The sequence below is a fragment of the Eurytemora carolleeae genome, unplaced genomic scaffold, assembly GCF_000591075.1.
Source record: "Eurytemora carolleeae unplaced genomic scaffold, Eaff_2.0 scaffold333, whole genome shotgun sequence".
NCBI lineage: Eukaryota > Metazoa > Arthropoda > Copepoda > Calanoida > Temoridae > Eurytemora > Eurytemora carolleeae.
The window spans coordinates 16,930-38,629 of record NW_019396309.1 but is presented as its reverse complement, the minus strand read 5'-3'; the positions used below and the strand labels follow the sequence as shown (position 1 = coordinate 38,629).

The 21,700-nt window shown below is 32.7% G+C and overlaps 1 protein-coding gene and 1 long non-coding RNA gene across 2 annotated transcripts; both read right to left on the bottom strand.

Moving 5' to 3' along the window:
• Nucleotides 1-1,058: 1,058 nt before the first annotated feature.
• Nucleotides 1,059-7,883, bottom strand: LOC111700676 (uncharacterized). The gene is made up of 5 exons (XR_002765026.1): nucleotides 7,769-7,883; nucleotides 5,542-5,671; nucleotides 3,140-3,203; nucleotides 1,623-1,666; nucleotides 1,059-1,488 (listed from the first exon to the last, which is right to left on the bottom strand). It is a non-coding gene; the product is annotated as an uncharacterized LOC111700676 (long non-coding RNA).
• Nucleotides 7,884-8,517: 634 nt separating this feature from the next.
• LOC111700680 (uncharacterized) lies at nucleotides 8,518-21,358 on the bottom strand. Its single transcript, XM_023471678.1, has 8 exons — nucleotides 21,181-21,358; nucleotides 15,037-15,133; nucleotides 13,836-13,912; nucleotides 12,471-12,579; nucleotides 12,121-12,245; nucleotides 10,496-10,558; nucleotides 8,932-9,075; nucleotides 8,518-8,666 (listed from the first exon to the last, which is right to left on the bottom strand). The coding sequence occupies exons 1-8, from the start codon at nucleotides 21,233-21,235 to the stop codon at nucleotides 8,518-8,520; spliced, it is 819 nt and encodes a 272-aa protein (XP_023327446.1). The 5' UTR covers nucleotides 21,236-21,358.
• Nucleotides 21,359-21,700: the final 342 nt, after the last annotated feature.

Genomic DNA, 21,700 nt, shown 5'->3' with positions numbered 1-21,700 from the left:
TAAAAAGTTAATTAGTTCACTGGGTTTGACAAAAAATTCTGTCAGACATTTCAAATAATTCTGTGACATTTCGTGATGTATTAATTACCTTTGTAAGGGCTTTTTCTAAATAGATAAACTTACATTAAATGACAAGATTTAGTTTTAGGCCAACAAAGCTTAAAATTTTCAATGTAAAAAGATGAGAAACATCGACTATCAATCTTAATGTATACATAAACATCAAAAAACAAAAGAACATTAAATATAATTAAGTCTAAAATGTTTTACCCATGAATATACGCAGAGATGAAGCGTCACTGCAAGGTCACTAAAAAATGTCCTTGAAAATTACGCAAAATTCCAAGGAAAGCTTTCTACATATATATACTGCATACATATAAATATATCGCTACAGACATGATGCATATATAATAATAATCATTTCAAAACATTTTTTAATTATTAATTTGGACATATAGGCAGTATTAGTAATATCTTACTTTTGTAAATAAGATTTTTAACATTTAAATAAAAGCTTGCTCTACAAGTTTACATGTAACTACATACAGTGATAACCAGAAAACAATGCAACAGGAAGACGACCTTAGAGCCATACTTAAGTGTACTTGATGTTAATCCAAAGCAAATAGTTTTTCTAGACACTAAATAAATCACTAATTTAGTGAAATGTGCTTGTTTACACTGCACAATTGCTGTGTCTCATGCTCATTGGACTTTTCAAAGTTATAACTTGATTCTAAAAGTCGTCTTTCTATTTCAGAGTTTTCTGGTTATTACTGTCTTAGGTAGAATTTTCCAGAAGAAACCATATTGGCACTTATGAATCTCCCTGTGCGTAAGATATAACCTTAAAATCTACTTAAAAAGATATATTAAGTATGTTTAGGACCTTCACTATGCATTAAAGAAACTGTATGCGTAATTACAAGTGAGCTTCCATACAAAGTTTGCCAGGCAATGCCCAATTTACAACGGTAACCTTGAAAGCTTTGTCTGATAAATTATGAATTAGATATCAATGTTTTTGTTTCTTTAAACTGTTTATTTTCAGTTGTGGTTTCTCTGCGAAAGAGACTTGCGTATTTTTTGTTTTTAAGAAACAATAAAGAAATTCACAGAAAAAAACTTTTCGAGCGAGAAAAATGACGGCATCGTTCACATTTTTTATAAGATTAAGGTTTCAAGGATTCCATTGAAAATAGGACGATGCTCTCTTTGCACCGCGGAGGGTCACTTGAAATTACACGGTATAGTTCCTTTAAGCTTGTTGAGATAGATATGTACTATTTCCATATTTTTCTGCAGCTGGACGTTTTTGACGGGTTCTTTGATTTCTTGACGAAAACACTGTCTGTTAGCATAAAGGTTTATCAAGCTTTTTATATTTTAATGTTCAAAGATTCAGCTTCACTATTTAGACCTCGGTTGCTTGTTGGCCTTGATCTAGGCCTGATGACTGCTTGTATAAGGCCTGGTGAATGTACCCTGAAAATGCATAGAAAGTAACATTATATGTTAAAGTTTGTTTATATAGTAAAGTTCAGATGATTTAAATAAACTTAAAGAAAACTAAAAATAAAATTAGTGCTATTTTTCATAAATCATATTTGTGTACATACATTTACAGTGCTGAGTGCAGAAAAAAATCATCAATCTCCATCATCTGAAAACAATAATGATTAATTTCATATCAAAGTAAATCTAAATATTTCATAAATGTATCGTAACTAGGCTTTCAGGGCGCTTGGTGCCCATCTTCTATTGTAACTTTAAATTCTGGCTCTATCGGTGACCATTTTCTTTTCGTACAACAACAGCAAAATCGAAGAACTACAGAAATTTTATCGTGGATTTATAAAATTTTACGAAAATCATAAGTTTATGTAATTCTGAGGATCCATAAACCTTCCCTGGCGTCATATGAGTTACCTCAAAAACTTTGCCGTTTGGATGTTTATTGAATACAAACAAACAAACACCCAAACCGATAAGCAAAGTATATATGTATATATAGAGAATAACCAGATATATGTGGAGATAAAGCAGGAAGGGATTAAGCCAGGAGAAAGTCTAGAATATGAATATGAGAGCTAGGGGGTTTAGATGAAAAACAAAAATCTGTCGGATAAATATTTTTCCCCTTTTAATAATCTAACGTCTGTTTTCTCTCACATATATGTTAACCCCTAGTCCGGGTAAAAATCATAAACTAAATAATTCCATCAAAATTTTAAATTTACGACATAAATATGAAATACAGGGCAAACCACAAAGGATGAGACTTCGGAGACGGTTTCCTTTTATTCTTGATTTGATCATCTAAAATCCTCTGAACCGGTTTTATAAATAATAATAATAATAATATGTTTTTATTCAATTGGGATAATTTACCACTTAGGGATTGTAAGCGTAATTTCAAGTGACCTTCCATGCAAAGATGGCAATGTCCGATTTACAATGATACCATTAAAAACTTTGTCTGATCAATTATGAATTAGTTATCCATGTTTTTTCCTTTAAAATGCTTGTTTTATTTGCGGTTTCTCTGAGAAAATGGCTTGCGCATTTCTTGCTTAAAAGAAGCAATGGAGAAATCGCAGAAATTAAACACTTTTCTAGTCAGAAAAACGACGATATCTTCCCCATTTTTATGACATTAAGGTTTCAAGGGTACTGTTGTAAATCGGAAATTGCCATCTTTGCATGGAGGGTCATCTAAAGTTACGCATACAGTCCCTTTAAACAAAACAAAGTTGTTTCTGTATTTAAACTATTTAATCTGTTCAGACCTTTTCATAATAACAGATGTTTATACTTTAATGTTATGTCATTGCACNAAATGGAAAAGGGAGAGGAAGAGGAGGGTTAATGGAAAAGAATAAAGTATCAAGGGAATTGAGTCTTTGTCGCATATTCAAATTTTCTAATTCCTTTAACTTTGCAACCTGAATTGGTGTAAATTATAGATATTTCAAACTTAGATCCTTTTATCTAAGAGAATTCATAGTTTGAAATGTCTAAGGTCTGCGACATTGGGTTGCTAAGATATAGAAATTAGAAAATTGTGCGTAGTTACAAGGTCACAAAGTCGTACCAATAAATATTTTTTGTCAAATTTCAAATATCAATAACATACTTGATAATGATGATTTAGATCCTCTCCCCAATAGTATTGCCAGCTGATCTCTGCTTCGACCAACCTGAAGAAATGTACCGGAGCTGAAAACCTTAGAATGAGATATCCTCATAGATAAAGATAGATTGCGCATAAGACGCCATTTTTCATCATGAAAGATATAAATGCAACAGAGATGTTTAAAAATATTCCTATTATATAGATTAACTAGGTCGGTTGTGAACATTGGCTGTTCTTATGTCATTGTATACTTGTGGTGTACATGAGTTCTGTAGAGAGAAATTTAAGTTAGTTTAGTCCTTCTCATGTCCTTCTTCAGTTCTCGTCAATATGATATATTGCTCCGTGAAATATTGTTGTTCAAATAGTTCCATTCCCGGAGTTATTTTACACTCTATTATGAAATCCATTAAAACACCAAACCACCCCGCTTATATTGAAGTACACTTTGACCCCTAGAAGTATTAGTTCGCAGACTGTACAATTCTTGGTGATTTTGCGTACATAAGCTATCTATGTTTATTTATTTATCTATGGATATTCTTAATCCCGATTACTTAATCTGAGTATCCAATGGACACACTTTTGATTTTCTTCTTAAACCGTTCTTTCTTTTTCTTTCAAAGGAATTGAGTTTTTGCCACAAACTCTGATTTTCTAATTCCGTCTACAACCCGTTTTTCTAGACCTTTGATATTTCAAACTATTAATTCTATTAGATCAAATAGTCTAAGTTTGAAATATCAAAGGTTTACACCATCAGGTTGCAAAGATATTTAGAAAATGCAAGTTTGTGGCAAGAACTCAATTCTTTTATCGGCTTCATACGCGTGTCTGATTGGTTGAATTTTATAAACTTTTCAGTATACAAGTACAAGAATAAGTTAGTCTTGATATTAAGAAAATAAGAGGATCAAGCATTAATCTCAATATCCACCATTCTAAAGTTTTCAGCTCGGGTATCCCAAAAAACTTTGCAGTTGAACAATTTTCGTTCAATTTTCACAATCAAAGTGTCATTGCAAAGCTCTATATTTCAGTTATTTCAAGGTGTAATTTCTGTTTTCTAAGTCTGATACTTTTTAAAAACACTTATTTTAGGATACGTCAAAAACCTAAAAATTTTAAAAAGATGACATTTTTTTGGCCCAGATGGGTTAGATCAAATATTTTTAATAAAAAAACGAGTTGTGGAATGTGGAATGTAGAATGTACCGATTGATTTTCAAAGAAGAAATATTAGAAATATAGAATTAGGCCTAGAAAGAAAAAATGTACACCTTGAAATAACTGAAATATAGAGCATTCCAATAAAACCTTGATTGTGACAAATATTCTCTCATCAGCGCTTAATATACCCCTACTGCAAAGTTTTTTTGGGGACAACCTGTATTTATTAATTATCCAGCCAATAAAAAGTTATTGAAAAAAGCTGTTTTGCAAAGTTCTTGTGTTCTTGTTTTCATCTTTTATTCAATAAAAATAGCGAAGCCTATGAGATTGTTTTAAACAATAAAAGTTTCGGAATGCGGGTTATAATGCGAGAAAAGTTAATTGCAGTTGCGTATACTTTGCGTACATATTGAAACCAGTTCTCTCCGGGCGGAATTTGTAAACAAGAATAGATGCTTCAGTGTTCGTTTAGTATCCGAGGAGGTTAAAAGCATTCAATTTTGAAATTTTTGATAATTAGCATAATAGTTTCCTATGACCAGAATATTTCATTGATATTTTATGTGAAAGATGGATCCTTTGTCAGGCTTCGACATCCTTCTTGTATTTACATTACCGCCCAGAGACAGTACACTGCAGTACAAAAGATGCGCACACCTCTGAATCCATTTCAACCCTTTTAAAGAACAATACATAACATGTTCTAAAAGAGAATAGAATATATATTATAGTGGAGTTTAATAGAAAGAAGTGTAAAACGGCCATTTTGTTGTACTGTTTCCATACTGCAGGTGTACTTCACATATTTGTGCTATATAACATTTTGGGCCCTGGAGCATCATTTTATAGAAAATCTTAAATTATTGTTAAAAGAAAACCAAATTATGAAATAGGCTCGTTTCATAATTGACCAATGATCATTTCACATAGACTCTATGCCTTCCACTGTACAAACGATGATTTTCCGTTATAACTATAAATCAAATGATGTTTTTATTCACCTAATTCATTATAAAGTTTATTTAACAGCTTTAAAAATTTCGAAATTGAAATGGATAGTCTAGGGAACATTCTGTATGAATGTACTCTACTGCATATAATTTGTGAACATTTACATGATTTGTACACTTTGAACTCCCTTTCAAGCTGAAAGGGACTGACAAAATGCATACCGAGGGATTGTCTAAATTCGGCTCTAATATATATTTTATTCTCTTTGCCTGTTCTACCTTAGGAGTTGGGGGTAGTGAGGCATCTATGAAGGGTATTGAAAGTTCATCATACAACGGAGTTTTCCGGTCAACATAGTCAATAGGGTCTTCCAGGCTATCCAAACTGTTCTTCTTCTCAGGTAACCGTCTACATAGAGTAATATATTCATATGAAGTTGTAATCTCTGTTTATCTGTCTGTCTGGGTGTGTGTTTGTTTATTTGTACGATCATAACTCAGGAACTCTTTTGGCGGAACTCGGGAGTTATGATCGGACAAAAAACAAACAAACAGACAAATAGAGATTACAACTTTATATATACAAATACAGGGTTACCAACAAAGGATAATACTGTAAAGACGACACAAAACTCTGTAAAATTTTGGTTTCTGCATTCAATAACGTATTTTGATAGTTGATTAAGGACAGAAATAAACCAGCTTTGGCCTACAAGGAACCCTGAATGCATGAAAACGTACAAAACAAATTCCGTACATTCGTCTATCCTTTCTGGGTAACCCTGTATATAGATGAATAGATTGATAAGTGGAGTGCAGAATACTTAACTTGTCTCTAAACAAAATAAAGACTGTCTCGAGCAAAATATTCTATAAACATTAAACACATCATCTACTATACAACTATCTTTCTATTTATCAGTGTATTTCTAACTATCAGTGTATCTACCTATCTTTCTATTTATCAGTGTATTTCTACATATCTTTCTTTTTATCAGTGAATTTCTACATATTTTTCTATTTACCAGTGTATTTCTACCTATCTTTCTATTTACCAGTGTATTTTTACATATCTTTCTGTTTACCAGTGTATTTCTACATATCTTTCTATTTATCAGTGTATTTCTACATATCTTTCTATTTACCAGTGTATTTCTACATCTTTCTATTTATCAGTGTATCTACATATCTTTCTATTTATCAGTGTATCTACCTATCTTTCTATTTATCAATGTATCTACATATCTTTTATTTATCAGTGTATCTACCTATCTTTCTATTTATCAGTGTATCTACCTATCTTTTATTTATCAGTGTATCTACATATCTTTCTATTTATCAGTGTATTTCTACATATCTTTCTATTTATCAGTTTATCTACAAATCTTTCTATTTATTAGTGTATCTACCTATCTTTCTATTTATCAGTGTATCTACCTATCTTTCTAGTTATCAGTGTATATACATATCTTTTATTTATCAGTGTATCTACCTATCTTTCTATTTATCAGTGTATCTACCTATCTTTCTATTTATCAGTGTATCTACATTTCTTTCTATTTATCAGTGTATCTACATATCTTTCTATTTATCAGTGTATCTACCTATCTTTCTATTTATCAGTGTATTTCTACATCTTTCTATTTACCAGTGTATCTACATATCTTTCTATTTACCAGTGTATCTACATATCTTTTATTTATCAGTGTATCTACATATCTTTCTATTTATCAGTGTATCTACATATCTTTTATTTATCAGTGTATCTACCTATCTTTCTATCTATCAGTGTATCTACCTATCTTTCTATCTATCAGTGTATCTACCTATCTTTCTATTTATCAGTGTATCTACCTATCTTTCTATTTATCAGTGTATCTACCTATCTTTCTATTTATCAGTGTATATCTACCTATCTTTCTATTTATCAGTGTATCTACCTATCTTTCTTTTTATCAGTGTATCTACCTATCTTTCAAAAATAAACAGATAGCATTGCAAAGACAGAAGAAGAAAGGATGGGCTAAATAGATCAATAGTAAAGAGGCAAGGGTAATAGGGAGAACTTCAACTTAAAAAAAATGCACTTATATTTGAGACCCCCTGTCACTGTGTCCCAATAAATACAGTCTTGGGACCTGTAAAGTCAACAGGCAAGAAAAAGGGTTTATCAGCTAAAACCTATTTATGTGAATGAATAAATCATGTTGAGGAATAAAGGAAAGTAAAAAAAGATAACATGAACTAATATTCGGGACCCCCTGTGTCTAATTGATACAGCCTTGGGACCAAATATGTAGAATAACAAGTATTTGAACTAATTTTAAAGAAGAGCTGTAATGATTAAAAAAATGTTTTTAATTTTAAAATATGGAACCGAATAAATTTCCTTTTCTAATACTTGTACGCAAAATCAAAATCAAAACTAGAGGAGCTCCGAGGTCACAAAGTCGTACCAATGATGTTGCATAAATGTTACCTTCTACATCTGTTAAGACGCCTATACCTGTTCCTACAGCAGCAACAGCAGATACAGATAAGAATGATAACTAGGAGAAGTATAACAGCGACCAGGACGATGATGATGATGATGGTCAGGGAGAGGGTAGATGAGGGTTCCTGTAAAATTTGTTAAAATTTACTTTATTTTATTTTATAAAATAATATATTAAGAACTAGCTGAAGTGCCCGGCGTTTCCCAGTTTGAGAAAATCTTAAATTATTGTTAAAAGAAAACCAAATTATGAAATAGGCTCGTTTCATAATTGACCAATGATCATTTCACATAGACTCTATGCCTTCCACTGTACAAACGATGTTTTCAATTTTTAAAACCAAGCAAAAAACATTCCCAAGGTTCCATCGAATTCCCCAATCGATATTTGAGGCAAATCTACCAAAGGCTAGATAAGTTGTAATCGTACAAAAAGAAAAATACAGACAAACACTAGTTACTACTTTATATATACAGAAGACATCCTTAGAAACTATTCACCATAAACAAGATAAAGAAAAATTCGGAACTATAGTACAGTAGTCGTCGCATATATTAATACAATGAAGACGACTTTTGATTTTAATTTTGATTTATATCAAGATGTTAAACTATATGGATACACATAAACTTAGAAGTCAAAAGAAGCTATCAATAAAAAAGCTTCTTTTTGATTAATTGCAAAATTTTAATTCACTAAAAGTTTGTTGATAATCAAAATTTAAATAAAAAAGTCGTCTTCATTGAATTAATATAATCACCTACCACAGTACAAGCATAGTTACCTGCTCTTTAATGATTGCAGATCTACCAACTAAATATTGATCTCCAGGGTACAATGAGAGAACCCAGATTACAGCTTTTACTGAGGAACTAGCCTCGTATAGTCCTTGTATGTCCACCATACTTTCTGCACAATAAAAGGTCAAGAAAAAAATAAATTTTTCAGGTTTTTCAAGTGGCCCTGCTTGCAAACATAGGAAAAAATTGTTCTTGCCAAAAGCTGTAATTTATTATGTTTTATTATGCTTTAATATTCGTTATTCTACTAGATTTTAGTATAATCACTTTTAACACATTTCAAATCAAACTTTTTTAAGTTGAAAGTTTGAAGATCTCACGATGAAACTTTATATTAAACTCAAACTTCATTCTAAAAAGTAAAATCTTGATTCCTTTTCCTAAATATTGCTCAATATCTTGATTACAGTCTCCTTGAACTACTGCAAGCTGTAGATCTGAGTCCTCAGGTAGTCCTTCTAGTAGTCCTTCAACCTGAAGAGCATCTTCAGGAGTAGTCTGAGAAAACACCAACTCACCTAATCATTCATGTCTATTAATTAATCATTCATGTCTATTAATTGATCATTCATGTCAATTAATTAATTATTCATGTCTATTAATTAATCATTCATGTCTTTTATTTAATCATTCACGTCTATTAATCAATAATCAATGTCTTTTATTCAATCATTCACGTCTATTAATTAATCATTCATGTCTTTTATTCAATCATTCACGTCTATTAATTAATCATTAATGTCTATTAATTAATAATCAATGTCTTTTATTTAATCATTCATGTCAATTAATTAATAATCAATGTCTATTAATTATTTAATCATTCATGTCAATTAATTAATAATCAATGTCTATTAATTAATCATTAATGTCTATTAATTAATAATCAATGTCTTTTATTTAATCATTCATGTCAATTAATTAATAATCAATGTCTATTAATTAATCATTCATGTCTATTAATAATCATTCATGTCAATTAATTAATAATTAATGTCTTTAATTTAATCATTAATGTCTATTAATTAATCATTAATGTCTATTGATTAATCATTCATGTCTTTTAATAGACCATTCACGTCTATTAATTAATTATTCATGTCTATTAATTAATTATTCATTTTTATTAATTAATCATTTTTTCTATTAATTAATTATTCATGCCTATTGATTAATCATTAATGTCTAATAATTAATCATTAATGTCTATTAATTAATCATTAATGTCTTTAATTAATAATTCATGTCTATTAGTTAATTATTCATGTCTATTAATTAATTATTCATGTCTATTAATTAATCATTTATGTCTATTGATTTATTAATCATGTCTATCATTTTTTTATTTATGTCTATTGATTAATCATTCATGTCTATCAATTAATCATTTTTGTCTTCTATAAATACACTTTGTTTGTGACCGGGAAAACGGCTGAACCGATCGGCACATCACATGACCCCAGAAAATAAATGCTCAGAATTACAAAAAATTGTCTCCAAAAGCTTTAAATTTCGTAGATTTTTTAAATCCATGAAAAAATTGTAAATCCGCAAAACTTAAAATTTTGTTTTATCGAAGATAAAACGAATTCGCGAATTAAAAGTTGAAATAGAAGATGTGCGCAAAGCACAAAAAAAGCCTTGCTTAATTAAAAACAAGAACATTAATACTTAGAAGAAATCATTAATAGAGTTTTTACATATCATAAAGTTGCAATTTTTACATATTTTAAGAATCATTCCGCGTTCCTCTACATTACATATTTTAAGTTCCTCTACCGCTTTATTGAATGTAAATTCAAATATAAGCAGCATGCAGGCTGAAACCCGCTGTACGACCAGACGGGACGGTACAAACTAGGAATGCAAAGGTTGGCCCAGCTCGGATATCAAATGTACGTTAGTTGTGCGTGAGTAATTACTGAAGTGTAGGTTTACCTGAAAACTCCTTGAAAGAAACTGATACAGATTTAGGCTTAGGGGGTTCAGATTCAGTATCAGCTAAACAAAACATATTTAATAAAATAAATAGAATAAAAATCTGAACGGAAAAGATGATAATTTGTGTTGGATGATACTAGAATAATTTTTTTTAAACTTTGGGTAATGGTGGCGATGGCAAAAAAAAAGTCGGGATTGATTTTTTGTCAGTCAAAGAGTAAATTGTTCATTATCCATCATTTTTCTTGGGGGGGAGAATTCTTGATTTTTCTAATAGAAAATAATTGAGAGTATTCTTTTATCATATTTGTTCTGAGTTGTGCGAAGAGCGCAAAACGTTTTTAACACGTTTTTATGCTGCATTAAAACCATAGAGAATAGAATATATATATAGAGAAGAATTTACTAGAAAAAAGTGTAAAACGGCCATTTTGTTGTACTGTTTCCATACTGCAGGTGTACTTTACATATTTATGCTATATAACCTGTTGGGCCTTGGAATATCATTTTATAGAAACTAAAATTATTGTTAAAAGAAAACCAAATTATGAAATAGGCTTGTTTCATAATTGACCAATGATCATTTCACATAGACTCTATGCCTTCCACTGTACAAACGATGATTTTCCGTTATAACTATAAATCAAATGATGTTTTTATCCACCTAATTCATTATAAAGTTTATTTAACAGCTTTAAAAATTTCGAAATTGAAATGAATAGTCTAGGGAACATACTGTATTAATGTACTCTACTGCTTATAATTTGTGAACATTTACATGATTTGTACACTTTGAACTCCTTTTCAGGCTGAAAGGAACTGAAAAAATTCATACCGAGAGATTCTTTTAATTCCTCTCTATATATTCTATTCTCTATGATTACAACTATTAGGGAAATTATTTATAAAATACTCTTTGATTTTAGATAAAGTTATAAAGAGCACCAACTCTTCCCTTCCCTATATTACCCCCTCCTTCTTTTCTTTATTTGCCAACCTTCCATCTATTCTCTACCTTTCCCTTCCCTTCGTTCCTTTCCCTTCCTACCCTACCTTCCTTTTTCCTACTTCTCCTTTACTCTTCCAATCTCCTTCCCTACTTATCTCCTTCCTTATCTATCCCCTTCCCTCCCTTACCCCTCCCTACTTTTCCCTTTTCCCCATCCTTCAATTTCTTCCACTATTACCCTTCCCCTTTTTCTTTACTTTTCTCTTGCCCTTTTTCATTTCATTTTCCTCCTCCCTTTTACCCTTTTGTTTCCCCTTTTTGCCCTTTCCTTTTCCCTTTTCCTTCCCCTTTTCCTTCCCCTTTTCCTTCCCCTTTTCCTTCCCTTTTTCCTTCCCTTCCCCTTTCCCTTCCCCTTCCCTTTTTCCTTCTCTTCCCCACCTCTGGGTCTTTGATTTTTTTAGTGATTGTTTTCCTATGAACCATAAAATGATTTCAAATTTTGTTTACTTCAATTTCAATATTATTCACCTTAAATATGATTCCTGCAAACATTTTTATATTTTTATATTTCTATATTTTTATAGTGGTTTTTAAAACAACGTTTATCACCATTTTTTACTCACCCTGTAGTTGAGCTTACCTGTATAAAAAAATGTAAAATAATGTGAACTACCTGCAGAAACAGGGTCACATGTCGACATGTCGCACTGTCCCCATCTATTGTCGACAAGTTCCCCAGCATCATTCACTTCTAGGGCACACCATGGGAACGGTGTATCACCGTCTGTTGTGCATTCCCTACATTTTTAAATTAAATATTATTATTATTATTATTATTATTATTATTATTATTATTATATCTTATTATATTATTTTTTTAAACATTAACAATATAATTAAGGTTTAAAACTGTTTTATACCAAGTAGTATGGAATTCAATACACCCTGTTTCATACCAAGTAGTATGGAATTAAATACTCCCTGTTTTAAAGTCTTTGCATGATAACTAAAACAACTTTTTACCTGTATTCTCGACCCTCCCAAATGAAAGGGAAAATACACGGACTCTTCTTAGTTTTACAGAAAACAGCCATCACAGCATCCTCACTTGTAGAGTTAAACACAACGGGACCTGGAAATAATTTGTAATAGCAAAGCATTAAAAGCAATACAGATAGAACACTAGATATCGTCTTTTCAAGATTTAGGGTTTTTTGTTCACAATAGCCTTGAGGCAGAAGCCAAAACCTTCGCATGCTCTCTCTCTGTCTTGTCATTCAACGCGGCATGCGCGTAACTTCTCTGGGCGTCTGCCTCAGGGTTATTATGGACGAAAACCTCTAAATCTGGAAAAGACGACATCTAGTGAGCTGGATGATGTAAAACTTTGATATTTCAAACTAAAATTATTTCGATCTAACAGAACTCATAGTTTGAAAAAAAGGTCTAAGACATTAAGTTCCAAAGATGTAGGATTAAGAAAATTTTAGTTTGTGGCAAAAACTAAGTTCCTTTGTATGCTTTGCCCACATGCATCTGTTTAATTTTGATAGCTGTCCAGTTTGATTATAATTTTTATTATTTATTATTCCTTGCTCAATTGCTATTAATTCCGACTTTTCTAACTCAAGCTTTTGGAAAACTGTCACTTGAAAATTTGCCTTCTGGAAAATGCTTTCAGAAGACTTTTTTAAAGGGAGTGACCGGCTATGTAAGGTAGTTGAACAGTGTTGTGGAAAACTTTCCACAACACTGCAAACTCAGTTCAACTACCTTACATAGCCGGTCACTCCCTTCAATGAAACTTGAAATATTAGTTAAAATTAAGTACAAAAATTATATAAAAACTCTACACGTTAAATTTAAGTCTTATATATTATTTGTTTTTAATCATATAGTTAGTCCTTTTGAAAAGCTGTTTGGAAGAACTTAAATATTTTGAATTTTTTATGTGTGAAAGGAAAAATTATCTTTTTTCCTTTTTGTGCGTAAAATCGAAACTAGAAGAACTAAGAGGTTACACACTCCTACCCGTAGTGTCGCATAACTTTGACTTTCGCCTTTTGTCTAGTGTGTTGTGAGATACAGGGTGTCCCACGAAACATGAAAGTTGTTGAATATTTCTTCCCTATATTGTATTGGATATTAAAGACTTTTTGCAGTTTATTTTGTTAAAAAAAACATCTTTTCTTCAAACTTACTTTACTATAATATGATTGTCATATAATATTTTTTATCATACTCTTTAGTATCAAGAATTACACAACTTAACTTATTATGGAAGACGACATTTTAAACTATTCACCAACTGTCATGTTTCGTGGGACACTTTAGAGTTAAATACAAAAATTATAAAAATATTAAATCAAATAAATTGCGGCTACTTACTTCCGTCCTCCTCAAAACATCCTCCATTACAAACTCCTGTCACATACTTCTCCCCTAGCTGAGTTATGCAGTAGTGTCTAAATAAAGTTTTAATTATTTAAAAATTTAAATTCATATGCTTGAATAATAGATAATTAGAATTTCGTTAAAATTTTTAATTTTATTAGATACTAGTTGAAGTGCCCGGCGTTGCCCATGGAATTTTAGAAACACTTGAAATTTTTAAGAATATATTTCCCCCGCACTGTGATTTAAAGGTTCCACGCTCTCAAACAAAAATCGATAAGAGTTTGGCCTATAACTTCTTAAATTTCAAAGCAAACAACAAGTGCTATATAGGGCTAAAATGTAAATAGAAGGGATACAGAAAAGCATAAGTGAGTTAGTTGCATCACTTCAAAGTCGACCCTGACTTAAAAATTGATGAGACTGTTTGTAAGAAGGCTGAATTTATGTGGGCCCGGGGTACTCAAGGGTTACCTCAAAAAGGGTTGGGCAGCTATAGCAAACATATAAATATAGAAAAACTAATATTGTCGACATTGGAACAAAATTCTTTACATCTCCAGTAATATTGAAAGCACATTATGGGAATTTTGGAGCCTACCTGTCAGAGTTCTTCCCTGGCATACCAGACCTAACCTGCCTGTCAGAGTTCTTCCCTGGCATGCACTCATAACAGACCTAGCCTATCCGTCAGAGTTCATCTCCCTTGGCATACACTCATATACCAGACCTAGTCTACCTGTCAGAGTTCTCCTCCCCTGGCATACACTCCTATACCAGACCTAGTTTATCTACCAGAGTTCTCCTCCCCTGGCATACACTCATATACCAGACCTAGTTTATCTACCAGAGTTCTCCTCCCCTGGCATACACTCATATACCAGACCTAGCCTACCTGTCAAAGTTCTACTCCCCTGGCATACACTCATATACCAGACCTAGTCTACCTGTCAGAGTTCTCCTCCCCTGGCATACCAGACCTAGTCTACCTGTCAGAGTTCTCCTCCCCTGGCATACACTCATATACCAGACCTAACTTATCTACCAGAGTTCTCCTCCCTTGGCATACACTCATATAACAGACCTAGTTTATCTACCAGAGTTCTCCTTCCCTGGCATGCACTCATACCAGACCTAGCCTACCTATCAGAGTTCTCCTCCCCTGGCATGCACTCATATACCAGACCTAGCCTACCTGTCAGAGTTCTCCTCCCCTGGCATGCACTCATACCAGACCTCACCCTCCCGCTGGAAAGGAAAATCACAGCGATGAGATTCTATCATGCACTCACCTATAATATTTCAAATATATAAATAAACAAGGTTTTCTAATCGGAATTCCGCTGAACAGAATTTCTTGGCGGAATTGCGTGGAGTTAAATGGCTCGCAATTGCAAGTAAACTGCACTTGGATTAAACCCCTAAAATAAACTGAAAGATACATAACTACGTTTATTGTTTTGTAGTTCTAGACATGTACGTTTTAGAACTTACGCGAACTTGTTTCATGTTTGTATAGTTTTATTTAACAAGAAAGAAGATGGCAAATTCCTAATAGATTTTTCCTGATTTTTCTTACTTATTGATAACTAGCTGAAGTTCCCGGAGTAGCCCGTGAAATAAAATAAATAAATAGAAAAAATATCTTGAAAAAATCTGTTTTGANTTCCCTAAAAAAATGTCAGCCAATTTGGTCCAGCCGTTTGGCGAGCTAGCTATAGCTGACATTATAAATAATATCAGCAAACAGCATTATTATACAGATTTTGAATTCTTTTGTTATTTCTGAGCTCAGCTCCAAATTCATTATGCGGTGTGTGTGTGCGATGTGGAAATTAACCGGTATTCTTATTTTATTGTATTAGTAGATATATAAAACAGTATGTTTCATGCAATAAGCAAAATGTAAATTTCTTATTTTGATGATAAAGTTGGTGCTAAAATTATTTCCCTCTGAAGGGCCGGGGCAGGTTGAGAAGGTATGTCCTTGCACATGGTAATTTTGAATGATTTATATTATGTATGCAGAAGTAAATACATTTCTAGCGTGTAAATAATCCATAATGAGGATTACATATACGTTATGCGTATACAAAACTATCCGTTTACATTCTAAAATATATTCAAATATATTAGAGTAAAGTTTCCCCAACATGTTCTGTGTTTGTTAGTGTCTGTTGATGAATGTTAGTTATTACCTCGGAAAGCATACATTACATATATCTATTCAAGGGGAATAGATAGTAAATACATCTAACAAGTGTAGTTCATTCAAAACGAATTTGATAAATGACAAAGTAACGCTTTTTGCCATAAATTCAATTTTTATCTTAACAACCTGATGGTGTAAACTTTGATTTAATTTAAACTTAAACTTTTTGATTTAACAGAATTCATAGTTTGAATCAGCGGGTTGCAAAGATATAAGGTTTTTATCAATTAGATTATGTGGCAAATACTCATTTCCTTTGAATGTTTTGTACTGCAAAGTGCACTAAAGTGTAACAGTTTAAATTGGGGTGTGTTTACGAAGTGTGTACACGTATGGAATTTTTTCGGATACGAGCAGACTGAATTTCAGAAAGGCCAATAGGGGTGCAGGGGGTGGAGGGTGGCCGTTAAGGAGGGGGGGGGGAGGGAAAGGAGTGGTGTGTTTAGTGACTAGGATAAGGTAAGAGGGTCAAGTATAAGATATATAAGATATATATATATAGAGACTTTAGGGGAAGTTCACACAGGGAGAAACTGTTTAAAACATCAGATACAAAATATTTGCTGGCGCGAATGGCAGAGCTCGAAACTTAAAACAGAGTATTCGTAATGAAATCCAGTTTCGGAAGTCCGGTTTCATGAACGAGGTCAGGCAGTTTTAAAGATACCAATATTTTTGTTGGTAAATATTATTTCATGCCTAGTCCCTTCACATTCTCTTTTGGTTTCTAATTTCTTAAATTGAAATCTACGCAAATTTATAAACCCCAAATAGGAAACTAGGGAGTTTCGTTCAACAATACTATCTTAAGTTTCCGGCTCAGAGAGTAAAGGGGTCAGTATAAGGGGATATCGTATGGCCTTTATCTCCAAAAAACATAAACAAAAAGTAAACCTTTAATTTATAAAGATGCGTTGTTTAAAACAAAAAGTAAATTAAGTTTTTAAAAAGTGTTCATATACTTTCTTAAGCAGCAAAATTTGAGAGAAACGTGTAAATTGCGGCCAAATTATTAAAAACATTTCATGATTAAAATCTGTATTGTTATACATTAAGATTTTGAAATGTTAACCTCAAATTCACGGATTGTGAACATTCATTCAATCGTCTAAATATCTAAACATGCATTTTTACTCGCCAAAATCTTATTTGTTTTAGTAAAATTCGCTCCGACAAATCTGCTAGGGGGGGGGGGCGAACTTACTTCACCTCCCCCCCTTCCTTGGCTCTATTGATTATGTATTTTCATCCAATCTTATAACAAATAGAAAGAAGAGAAAAAAAAACATTTTTATTTGGCGCTTCGCGAATAATTCCTACCAAAAATGTGCTTTCCTTTTTTCTATGAAAATGGTAATCAAGTGCAATTATGATAATCTTTAGGATTGAATAGACTTACAATATAGCTACAGTTGACAAAAAGGACTAGTCTCTACAGTATAGAGACTATAAAAAAAATATTTTTATTATATTGAAGGGGGAAATAAGGCCCAGAAATGGAGGAAAAGGGGTATTTAACATGAGGGATATATTTTTTACCTTGTGCAAATATTAAAAATTACTTAGATAGTTTCTCTGAGTCAGTAGACTTTAAAAAGTAAAAATAATATAGTATGCTTTATGTAGAATAAAAAAAATTGTTGTAAATCAAACCTATACAAACCTAATAAAACTGAAAAGCTGCATTTTTTAACTTTAAACCATTCAAACGCAACGTTCGTAAAAAAAGGCGATGCCCCCCATATCCCCTGCACAGTTGCACGTCTGTAACTCTGTAAGAGTGACAAAAAAATCTTATTAGACTTTTTAAGCCTGAAAGTTGTGTGTTATGCGTTATCTGTAGGTATGAAAAAAAATATTATTCTTTAATTAAAAGTTTAAAATAAATCATTCCCTATTTCTTTTCAAGATTAAATCCCCCCCCCCCATCTCTACTGCCCCCTTCCCTGCCCCATCCCGCCCTATCAGACCACCCCTTTAAACCACACGACCCCTGGTATTCTCCCTCTTCTCTGAGGGGAAAGTATTGGTAAACCATAATTCCTTGTCTGACCTGAATATAGGAACAATATACAATAAAACTATATTTTTCCTAGAAACCTTACATAAGCAGGACAATCCGTCCTCATCCTATATAAACAGGACAATCCGTCCTCATCCTATATAAACAGGACAATCCGTCCTCATCCTATATAAGCAGGACAATCCGTCCTTATCCTATATAAGCAGGACAATCCGTCCTCATCCTATATAAGCAGGACAATCCGTCCTTATCCTATATAAGCAGGACAATCCGTCCTCATCCTATATAAACAGGACAATCCGTCCTCATCCTATATAAACAGGACAATCCGTCCTCATCCTATATAAACAGGACAATCCGTCCTTATCCTAAATAAGCAGTACAATCCTTTCTCATCCTATATAAACAGGACAATCCGTCCTCATCCTATATCGCAGGACAATCTGTCCTTATCCTATATAAGCAGGACAATCCGTTCTTATCCTATATAAGCAGTACAATCCTTTCTCATCCTATATAAACAGGACAATCCGTCCTCATCCTATATAAGCAGGACAATCCGTCCTTATCCTATATAAGCAGGACAATCCGTTCTTATCCTATATAAACAGGACAATCCGTTCTTATCCTATATAAGCAGGACAATCCGTCCTTATCCTATATAAGCAGGACAATCCGTCCTCATCTGATATAAACAGGACAATCCGCCCTCATCCTATATAAACAGGACACTCCGTCCTCATCCTATATAAGCAGGACAATCCGTCCTTATCCTATATTAGCAGGACAATCCGTCCTTATCCTATATTAGCAGGACAATCCGTCCTCATCCTATCTAAGCAGGACAAGCCGTCCTTATCCTATATTAGCATGACAATCCGTTCTCATCCTATATAAACAGGGCAATCCGTCCTCATCCTATATAAGCAGGACAATCCGTCCTCATCCTATATAAGCAGGACAATCCGTCCTCATCTGATATAAAAACAGGACAATCCTAGATTAGCAATCCGTCCTCGTCCTACGTATATTGGCGGGATGGATAGTGAATGTATGATTTATTTGAAAGATTTGATTTGTGAACTCGGGAATGTTATTAGCTTGGTTTTGAGATTCTAAATTGATTGGGTCCAAAAATAGCTAAAATCGTGATTTACGACCAAACGCGAGTAAACGGCGGGAGTAACTATGAGTACCCTGGACAACGCTGGGTTCTACATAAAAGCATTGAAGATGGAAGTGATTAACTAGAAAGAAAGAGAAAAAACCTGGAACATGCAATATTTGTTCTCTTCCTTGAAAGAGTTTGTTTACATACAAGTCTACAAAGTATAAACAGAAAATCTAATTGCTTAAAATCAATGTAAACATGGCATTATAAAAAATTTAACCAAAAAACGCATTTCATAGCATCATGGTGTATTTTAACAATTTTTAGCCTCTCCCGTTATAAAAATGGGTAAAATGATTTTCACCCATTTGGTCTGAAACTCATCATACGGGAGTTGCAAAAAAAATTGGAAATATTGTTTTTTCCAATTTCGTGTGTTTCTGTGATTTTGTTTTTACACACATTTATTTTATAAACATACTAGGCCTTTATGGCGCATTGCGCTTATCTTCTTTTTCAACTTTTAATTGTGGCGTAATCTGTCTGTGAGCATCTTCTCTTTGTACAGTATACAATTTTTTTTTATTTGCGGATTTCATAATATTTTTTCGCGCATTTTCAAAATTTTACAAAATTAAATAATTTAAGATAAAAATATTTAAAGATTACATATTTAGAGTCTGATTGGCCATAAACCTTCCCTGGGGCCACGTGAGGTCCCACAAAAAATTTGGGCCCGATTAGTTCAGCCGTTTTGACGTTTATTGGATACAAACAAACAAACAGACACCCAGACAAGCTAAATTTATATATACATTAGGCTTTTAGGCGCCCATCTTCTAGTTCAACTTTTAATTGTGGCTTTATCTCTGAACATCTTCTCTTTGTACAGTATAAAACAAGAACAAAAAAAGTTTGCGGATTTCATAATATTTTTTTGCGCATTTTCAAAATTTTTCAAAAAAAAACTTTTAAACACAAATTTTTAAAATTTTGACCATTCATAAACCTTCCCTGGGGTCACGTGAGGTCCCACTAAAAATTTGGGCCCGATCGGTTCAGCCGTTTTGACGTTTATTGGACACAAACAAACAGACAGACAAGCCAAATTTATATATAGATTTCAGAACCCTTAAAGTTACTGTAAGCGTAATTTCAAGTTCCCCTCAATGGAAAGATGGCAATGTTCGATTTACAACGGTACTCTTGAAACCTTAATCTGATAAAAATGTGAAAGATATGTTTCTGACTCTAAAAAAAGTTATTTCTGTGAGATCCTCCATTGCTTCTTATGAACGAGAAATGCGCAAGGCACTTTCGCAGAGAATCCGCAAATGAAAATAAATGTTTAAAGAAACAAAATAAACAATGATGTCTAATTCATAGTTGATTAGACATAGGTTTCAAGGGTAAATCATTGCATGGAGGGTCACTTGAAATTTCGCTTACATTTCTTTTAATAGTCTCAACAGCAAACTTACAATCACAAATAAACTAAATATACCAAAACTATTGCTGGCTCTATCATGACCATGCAAAGAATTGACTAATGACTATCCATGTTTAAATGCAAATATATGACTTTTCTTTCATTCAAAGTTTTATGACAATGGTTAAAGATATATATCTTATTGAGGATGACTGAAATACACTATAATAACCCAACATTTTCAACACAAAGGAAATGAGTCGTTACAACAAAATTTTCTAATCACTATATCTTCGAAACCTGATGGTGTAAACCATAAGATATTTCAAACTTTGATTATTTGATCCAACAGAATTCATATAGCTTGAAATATTTAAAGTATTTACGACATTGGGTTCAGCAAATATAGAGCTGGGTTAGAAAATCAAAGTATGTGGCAAAGTTTCAAATCCTTTATATTTTTTCACTTTTGAATCTTGAAAAAAACATTGAAAATATTATTTTCATTCATTTTAAAGATTAAATGAAATATAGAATAGTTTGAAATAAAAAGAGAGTAATTACCAGCAACATAGGCAATGAACAGGGCAAAATAAGCAAGTTTTCTTAAGCTCAGCATGGTTTCGATGTAAGATCCACTTCACCCTTAAATATAGTTAGATCACCCTGAAAACATATTTCACTAGTTGCTTTAAACGTCTAGGCCACTCCTGCACTAAACTAAATTAACCGGTTCCGGTTCTAGGCGAGGGAGGAGTAGTGACGTAATAGATACCTGTCACTGTCGGCCTGGATGCCTTAGATTTAAGATTTCGGCTTGAACTACTTAATCATGTACCGGACTGATTGGGGGTTGTCTTTCTTCGCCTGACTACCGTACCGTTCCGACCTCATACAATTTGTCCCGTACCGACCCGACTTTACTTTCTCTACGAATGCCCTTTTGATACACACAAATCAAAGTATACTAGTACTGGCTTGAACAGAGATATTCGCGTGTGAATCAAGGACATGACGGCAAGCATACGGCGAGCCACATAATTTTTGCATCCGAGCCACCAAAAGCGTTCAAGGTGGGAGACAT

What these genes read in the sequence shown, in the direction of transcription:
- LOC111700680 (XM_023471678.1), bottom strand. Translation starts at nt 21,235, where the DNA reads ATGCTGAGCTTAAGAAAACTTGCTTATTTTGCCCTGTTCATTGCCTAT. An exon ending in ATGTGACCCTGTTTCTGCAG is followed by an intron (nt 10,559 to 12,120) that starts GTAGTTCACATT and finishes TGTTTTGTTTAG; the next exon opens with CTGATACTGAATCTGAACCC. An exon ending in TGAGCAATATTTAGGAAAAG is followed by an intron (nt 8,667 to 8,931) that starts GAATCAAGATTT and finishes TTTATTGTGCAG; the next exon opens with AAAGTATGGTGGACATACAA.